The sequence below is a fragment of the Rosa chinensis genome, chromosome 4 (genome assembly GCF_002994745.2).
Source record: "Rosa chinensis cultivar Old Blush chromosome 4, RchiOBHm-V2, whole genome shotgun sequence".
NCBI classification, from domain to species: domain Eukaryota; kingdom Viridiplantae; phylum Streptophyta; class Magnoliopsida; order Rosales; family Rosaceae; genus Rosa; species Rosa chinensis.
In genome coordinates, this window is record NC_037091.1 from 58919067 (window position 1) to 58928178 (window position 9112).

General features: G+C 39.1%; 1 protein-coding gene and 1 pseudogene across 1 annotated transcript; both read right to left on the minus strand.

The window, feature by feature from the left end:
- On the minus strand, positions 1-3818 carry LOC112199666. The gene is made up of 3 exons (XM_040518815.1): positions 3646-3818; positions 818-1193; positions 1-531 (listed from the first exon to the last, which is right to left on the minus strand). The coding sequence occupies exons 2-3, from the start codon at positions 1190-1192 to the stop codon at positions 1-3; spliced, it is 906 nt and encodes a 301-aa protein (XP_040374749.1). The 5' UTR covers position 1193; positions 3646-3818.
- LOC112200798 lies at positions 2108-7717 on the minus strand (annotated as a pseudogene).
- Between the last annotated feature and the right edge of the window lie 1395 nt (positions 7718-9112).

A 9112-nucleotide genomic window follows, 5' to 3' on the forward strand; every position in this document is an offset into this window, starting at 1 on the left:
CTACTGGTTCAGAAGCTTGTACCTCTTCAAATTGTCAGGTAAGCTAAACAAGAGCTCAATTTTGGAGTCATCGCCAATAATTATAGCAGCAGCCTCAAGCACATCATAATCATTCAAACCTTCAATTTTCATAAGCTCTTCGACAAGTTTACCTCTTTTTGTAGATGCTGCATGGTCATTCAAAAGTACTTCTTTCATAGTCTCCAAGTGTGTCTTGGTCACATCCACAAAGGAGAGAAGTGTGCTAGCCATGTCTCCCAAGCATTGAGCATAAGCGTCCCTTGCTCGCTTTCTAGTCCGAGTTGAATTAGAAGCAGAGGAAGTTGTACGAGTAGCAGGTGTAGGAACAATATTTTCAGCTTCTGCAGGTCCTTCAAGATCAACAAATTCATTATCATTATTCACATTTTCATCAGCTTCTGCAGGTCCTTCAGCTCCTAACCCATTGGCTCTATCTCTCCCAAAAGCTTCCACCAAACTATCATAATGAATGAATGGTTTAAGTCTTAGTCCTTTGGCTTCCTTGTGAACCTGTCATATACAACATAACTAGTAATGAAGATTAAATGTTAACCAAACTACAGCTTCATTGTGAACCTAGCAGTTGCATACATAAATTAGATATGAAGATTAAATGTTAACCAAATTGCAGCTTCATTGTGAACCTAGCAGTTGCATACATAAACTAGATATGAAGATTAAATGTTAACCAAACTGTCAAATTAAATGAATGGTTCAAGATGAAATTAGCTACTGTAAACCAAAAGGAATGAGATATTAGATATTAGAACATGCATTTAAATTTAACCAAACTTACCTTAACCCAATCGTCATAAACTTGTTTTTCACAAACAACCATTTTATTTTCATGGTCCCATGAGAAGCCACTGGAGTTAGCAATCATGTCAGAGATTGCAAGTGTTTGTTTCTTTAGTGTCTTAACACGAGACTCAATGTGGGGATTCGCCTTTAATCCACAATTTGGTAGCTTTTGCTCTATAATTTTTTCTAGTTGTCCCAAATATCCTGCCTTGAATCCATTGTCAACCTTCCATACCCCAGAAACACAAAGTTCAGTCAAAGCCTCAACTAGAGCTACATCTTCAATAGGGGTCCAGGTGTGTGATGGTTGCTTCTCTTTATTTCTTCCACTTCTAGCAGTTGAGGATCTTGAGTTTGCTTGCAAATCCATCCTACATTTTCAGAATTCTCGTCTACTTATCAGTAACACTTCATATAGAATTAATAAGCTGAAACCAAAGCAGTGGCAGAACAACAACATGTCACTTTAACAGAACAGTTGCATACATTACAGTAACCTTGGGTTTTAGACTACATTTCTGACATCAGATCATTTATATACATCTTACAGAGGAGCAGTAAAGAATAGCAGAACAAAACAGACACCATTTTGAGAACAAAAGCTGCAAATAAAAAAAGCAGTTGCATAACTGATAAATAAAAAGCACCAAATTGTGCAGCTCCAAAAGAAGAATGAAAAGATGCAAACAAAAATAGCAGTTGCATAAATGATAAATAAAAAGCACCAAATTGTGCAGCTCCAAACCAAGAATGAAAAGCTGCAGTACAAAATAGCAGTTGCATAACTGATAAATAAAAAACACCAAATTGTGCAGCTTCAAACCAAGAATGAAAAGCTGCAAGTACAAAATAGCAGTTGCATACAAAATAAATAAAAAGCACCAAATTGTGCAGCTCCAAACCAAGAAAGTAAAGCTGCAAACAAAATAGCAGTTGCATACAACATAGCCTACCCAACTTCACAACAAAAGCTGCAAACAAAATAAACTCTCCAGCTCTTCTTCTTTTAGTCGAATGATGAACTCTCCAGCCAAGTTTTTCATCTTCTGCTCCTAGTTCCTCTCCATTCATTGAACATTTGTGTTGCCAACTCTCTTCTCCAATCATTCCATTGTTCTGATGAGTCGATAAAATTGATTATATCATCATCATCATCATCATCTTGGTTATTCATAGTGGCATTCAGTTCATTTTCTAAGGGATCAATTGCCATTTCCCTTCTTATAAGGTTGTGCAGCAAGCAACATGCTATTACAATTCGGCATTGCGTCTTCACTGGAAAAAATTAAGGGCTCCTTAGAATTGCCCATCGCATCTTAAGTAACCCAAAACATCTCTCTATCACATTCCTCGCAGAAGAATGCTTCATATTAAAAAATTCTTCGGGGGTGGTAGGTTGATATCCTTCTCTCCAATCATTTAAATGGTATCTCTGGCCTCTATATGGAGCAAGAAACCCCTCCCCATTTGGATACCCAGCATCAACAAGGTAGTAATATCCTATCGAATGAAGTGAAAAATATAATTACTTTGATGAAAAATTAATATACAGCTCCTAACCAATTATGTAATGACATAAAAAAGTTATTTTCAGTTCATCTCACCATGGGGAACTCGGAAACCATGTCTCCTACTAATGGCATCATGTAGTACTCGTGAATCTGCAGCCGAACCCTCCCAACCAGGTAACACATAAATGAATTGCATATCTTGGGAGCATACTCCCAAGACATTAGTAGCAATTTCATTCTTCCTACTTCGGTACCTAGGCTTGTCCGCTTCTGGCACATGTACTCTAATATATGTCCCATCTAGCGCCCCGAGATAATTCTACAATAATAAACAACTTAGAATGTATATTCTTCATTAATTTCATAGTGTAATAACAAATAGCAGAATGTTGTGTACCTTAAACCATTTCCACTTCTCATCAGATGAGTTTTCTGGAACAAGTTCTGGTGTTTTTAACAATTGTCCTTGTAGACATAGGACTGCTCTTAATACCGTGTTAAAATATCTGCTAAAACGCAAAAATATATCTTGTATGATTCTGTTCTTTTCATGGTGCGCAAGAATATGCAAGAACATAGCCACCATTTCATCTACAGATACATTTCTTGTGTCTCTTAATTTACCAGATGTGCGTAACATAGAGCATAATAAGCTAAATGTATGCCTATCCATGCGGAGACTGTTTATGCATCTTACATCGCTTGCATACACCATTCGTTGAACATTTCCAATTCTTGACAAAGCATCATAAAAAGATGGTAATTTCAATATATACTTCCGATAATGTCTTTCTGCAATGATATACATCATAATGTATATCATCACGACAAAGTTAAGCAAATCCTTAATATTGTCCAGCATTAGAAGAATCCTTTTTGTCTTCGACAACTTTCTACGAGCCATAACTGCCACCAAATTCTCTAGTTACTGCCTATTTTGTTCAAGTATAACTAAAAAAAAAAAAGTGATTACAGATGCCCCAAACAAAGGACAAATCAATAACAAACAATATGTATATATATATAGTTATACACACACCAAACGCATAGATGAAATCTGTAAACCGAAAGCAGATGAATCAATAACCAAAACCAAAAGCACAGATGAAATCACAAATGAAATCAATAACCAAAAGTAGATGACTCAATAACCAAAACCACAGATCCAATCACAAATGAAATTAAAACCAAACCCACAGATGAAATCAAAAACAAAACCACAGATCAAATCACAAATGAAATCAAAACCAAAACCACAAATGATTTGATCTCACACTGCATGTTGTGTGTGTGTGGGTGTGTGTGTGTATACTTGGAAGCTGCTACGGGAGGAAGATGGGAAGATGATAAGCAGATTTAATCTTGGAAGCTGCTGTGCGAGGAAGATGATAACAAGATGAATGGTTTCGTGTGTGCTTCACTGGTTCGTGATATGAGTGCTATCTGACACAGTGTTTGGAAATGACTCAAACTCTCCAAAACACACGCCTGACACAGAGCTCGATGGTATTGCAGATCAAACCAGCAAATTTCAATTTTAAGCGAGGATAGTTTAGTCATTTTATTAGGATGGAAAGTGAATCCTGGGGTGGGTGGGCGGGAAGCAATTTCCCCCGCAATTTCCTTTCCTTTGGGAGTCAGTTTCCCTTCCTTTGCAATCCCAAACACTGGAAAGGAATGAATTTCCTTTCCTAAGGCTCTGATTCTGGGAACCAAACACAGCCCAAGAGCTGGTGATCCACCACTTCCATCTATTCCCAACACAGTGGTCAAGTGACCAACTGACCAACCTTTGTCTAAAACAAACTTGTCCTCTTGAACTTCTGACCACACTTTCACATTCCGTGATTTAGAGTTGCAAAGATCGAAATCAATGTATGTGGAGTTGCTGTTTACAAGTTTCATTTCTGGAAGCTCGTTGTTGTCAAGGAACAAGTTACCCTCGGCTTTTGCATTGTTTGCCCCAGCCGGCAAGGTTATGAGTTATGACGAGAGGCTAAAAGGGATTGTTCTAGCTGCTTTAGATAACACTCCACCCTGCTGCATTGGTAGAATGGTATTCTGATACAAATGCACGTTGATTACCTGCAAAGGCGCATCAAGTGTAACATATTTCCCCTGTTTTGATACAATGACCTGTCTCATATCAAACAAACTGTACCATGTTCCAGGGGGAAAGAATGCTTTAACTGTTGAATTTCCTTTCTCAAGAACTGGAGATACCATAAGACTGCTACCTAGCAAGAATTGCGTACTCAATCCATAGCATTCACTCATTCAGTAAATGATGGGAATGAGAAGAAAAGTGGCCTTGCAATGGGGATCCAGTGACATGAGCTTCGTACCTCAGTATGTACTGATAAGGGAGGAGCTTATACCTCATACCTAGCTCAATGTGATACTCAATCCTAGCTCAACTCGAGCAGAGATAGCTACCGAATCCCATTGATAAAGCACTTGACTCGGGGACTGCTTGAATGCATGATTCCTTGAAAAGGGCTAGAATGTGCTTAGTTCAATTCAACGATTGCAAAGCCCTTCAGTAGGTGCTGGATAGAACCCACATATATCTGCGCCAACCATCGGCACCCCTAATATTTCAAAATTGAGCATGTTGGGGATTTGAGTACTTCAGGTCATCCCAAGTACCCTTGTTATCACCAGTCCAATGTGCAGCATACTTGCATGAACCAACATAAGTGGAGCGGGATAGTACAAAGGGCCGCTTGCCATCAAGGCCTACAAGAGCCTTCTGAGTTGCAATGGTTTCGGAGATGCCATACAGATTGTGAGCATTGTACTCTAAAATGCCATTATAGTGATATGCACTAGCGGCTATGATTCTGGTCCCTATGGGCGCCTGCACTCCTTAAGCATTGATTTTGGAAGTGGATCATCCCATCTCGACTTTGTAAGGTTTTTGCTGTCCAAGCAGCTTATATAGTCAGGAACTATCCCATTCGAACACAGCTTGCCCTCTCAAATCTTGCACTTATCAGAACAGAAACCTGCAGCCTTGTTCAAGTCAATCCATAAGCCAACAATAGGGACAAGTTCATGAAAGAGGCAGAACTCATCACCCCGCCATGACACAGTTTTGGGGTTGAGGTAGTCCGGGAGGTTACAGGCCCTGGTGCAACTTGGGTCAAGAAGGGTTCACCCTCATGCTTTATAAAAACATCATTAGCAATGCCAATACCTCTTTGCTATACACCGTAACTGGGATTAACAGCATTTCCAGGATCAATAATGACAAGGCCATGCTATGTATTTTGTTTACAAATGCCAAAAGCTTTGTCCGAGGGTAGTTCCTGGGGTTGAGTTTCTGTCCATGTGATCATCATCATTCCAAATGACATCTAATGGAATTGGAGCCTTTTGATAGTTCTCAACTATGTCTTCAACCACTGATAAGTTTTGGTAACCCCATCTGGATTGGTGAAATCCTGCAAAGGATGAAGTGAGAGAAAAATTAAAATGGTTTATCACAGTCCTGATCCCCTGATCAGCTACTGACCATGGATGATTTGGTCACTAACCATCCAATCTCATCTAAGATCTCATCACTTAGCTGTCAACCGTCCGATCTCAATCGAACGGTCATTGACCAAATCATCCCTGGTCAGCTAGTGACCAGAGGAACGGGATCGTGGTTCATCATATACTCACAGATTCATTACAAAAGCAGTTTGAATGAGTTTTTAATGTGCTTAGGTGAATAGGCAAAATCATCGTCCCTGACACAATGCCAGTACAAGAACTATACCACTAATACCAGTATCTGACAAAGACGAAGTATTATCAGTTTCTTGTGAACTGAAATATGGAAAAGGAACCAGTGCACTTGCACAAGTTACAAATTTTAACCCACCAACCTAACATTAAAGTCCCTACAGGCAAAGATGGCGTATCTCATAAGGCATGGCAGTGACCAGACGATGTTTGAATGGTCTCCTTTCACCCAACCCCAGCACCACCAGTCCACCATGTGCCAATGCAAAGGAACTATCAGACTAATTAAATTTCTTATTTAAACAAATATATCAACTGATAAGAGATATCTCAAAAGTACATGCACCACCAAATCAAAAAACAGAAAAACAAAATTTGTACTGACCACAGAAATGCTCAGATGAACCGACACGCCTCGATACCCAAAATCCCAAATTCAAGCATAAGGCAATGGAGCATTATCATTAAATGACTTGTGAGCTAAAAGCCTATAACAGGTAACAGGCAGCAATGCACTATAAGCATCCATCAAGCAAGAAACCTATTAGCAACATCACAACAAGAAGATAGATTTTGGAAATGGAATTTTTTATTTCCACCTTTTACATAGAGAATCCGATACTATCCCACTCCCTATGCCATAGTTCAGTTCCTTAAACTTCAATAATTCCTATTGAGACATTGGATATTAAAGTATTGCTTAACCACAATAGACATATATATGGCTCAATATCATCAAGAATAAGACCTATAACCTATTCCTAAATGTCAATCTATAGTCAAAACTGAGCAAAAACAAATAATGGAACACAAACATGGAGGATTAAAGGAGGGTTAAAGTAGAGCTTACCAAAAGTCAGTAAGGCATTGGAGCTGGTCTGCCAATAAGTGAAGTGTACTAACCAACAACCTCCAATGGAGTAGTCCCAGCAAAGAAGTAGAAATCAAACACACCCCAAATAACCTTATATGTCAAAGAATCACCACTGTAAAACACATCCATGCCATTAATGTTGAGCAACAGAACAGCATGAGCATAAGCCTCACCACCCACATTCCTGAGATCCATATAAACTGGGTGGGAGCCATACAATTGATACAAATCAGTGTTGAGATTGAAAGCTGCAATATCCGCGGTGAACAGAGTATGAGGATCCTTAGGATGGAGCCTGAACCCATGTTTCTGTGTGCTCTCTCCAATGCCATATAGGGATGCATCTTTGGGCAACTTGGTGGAGATTTCAATGTACTGGTGCTTAAAAACCATTGCACCAAATGGGTCTGAAGGATCAGAGCTGGAATTGAAGAAAACTTGGTCATCTGATTTTCTCTTGACAGCAAACCCAAATGGGTCTGTGGTGTAACTGAAGACTAACTTAGAGCCAGAATGCTCTGAAGCTTTGATCTTTGTTGACCTTGCAGTGATTTGTTTAGGTTTTCGAGGCTGTTCTCTAGGTAGGAGATTGTACGGAACCTCCCACCTCTGTTTCTCAGCATCAGTTATGTGCACCCTCAAACGGTCCTGCGTTTCATGCCTGTAAAATCACGAAATATCAAATGCACCACACAGAATCATTTTACAATTCTGTATTTTCTTTTTTACCTCTTTGAAAATAAAATGTAGCGTCTCCTAAGTCAAACCAAACTCCCATAAATTGGAAAATTTTTCAAGTCTTCGAATTTGGAAAAAGAAAAGAAAAAATGTGTATCCATCAATGAGATCCTTGTATAAATACTCCGTCAAATTGTGAGAAATAGTAAGAAAATGGATTGAAATTATATCCGGCCAATAATATGGTCATTGAAAAATGTTATAAGAATAGTACTTTTATTATAAAAGTGTCATCCAATATTCATACTTTGAAACATCTTCGTTTTTAAATCTAAAAGTTTATTGAGTGCAATTTTCTTCTGAAAACTCTCCTAAATATGAATAATGTCTAAAACTCGTGAATATGTTCGCATCGGATATCGATCTATATATATATTTTTTAAATAAGGTTTGAAACTCAATCAAGCTGAGACGCTCAACCCACGCCCACATTATTGGAATTAAATTTTTTTCAGATGTTACTCCTAATTCCCGAAAAAAAGTACCATGGTCCTCAAATAAAACATATTTAATTTTTTTTTTAAAATCAAATAAAACATCTTAAATAGTAACAAAAGTTTCATTAAACCAATGACACGAATAGGCTAGAAAGAAAAATATTAGCAAAACGGCAACTTTGATTGCTTTAGGCCGATTAGGGTTCCCTACGGCGGCGTTGGCACTAGTGAGGAGATGGCTTTTCGCATACTTGCTTGGAATTGCAGAGGGATTGTAGGAAACTCCAGGCGATGAGCTCTGATCGATTTGATCCGGCAGGAGAAACCAAAGATTCTTTTTCTCTCGGAGACTCTTTGCGATACAAAACAACTGGACACTCTACGAGTCAAGGTAGGGTTTGATAACTGTTTGGGTTGGCCTAAAGATGATGAGAATTCAAGGGGAGTGGCTTTCTTATGGATGAATGATGTACCGGTGAGGATTAGGAATTATTCTTCAAGGCATGTTGACGTAGCCATTGGGGTAAGAGGAGCACCGGATGAATGGCGTTTAACAGGCATATATGGGTATGCTCAGACCGCTGATAGGCATGAAACATGGAATTTGATGCGCCAATTGGCATCTCAATCCTCCTTGCCCTGGCTTATTGTGGGGGATTTCAATGAAATTGTTGACAACTCAGAGAAAACGGGTGGAGTCCCTCGAAGGCATGTGCAGATACAAGGTTTCCGTGAGGCAATGATGGATTGTTCTCTGCTTGATATGGGTTTCTTTGGAAGCCCTTACACATGGTCAGACTACCAGACGAAGGAAAGGTTAGATCGGAGCTTATGGAATGTGGAGCTAAGGAATCTGTTCCCATCTTCACGTACAACTCACTTGCCGCCAAGTTCCTCTGATCACAGTCCTCTATTGGTTGAGGTAAGTGAAACTCCTATTCCGCAAACTGGGCGTAGAAAACCACTATTTCGTTTTGAACAATATTGGGCAACACATC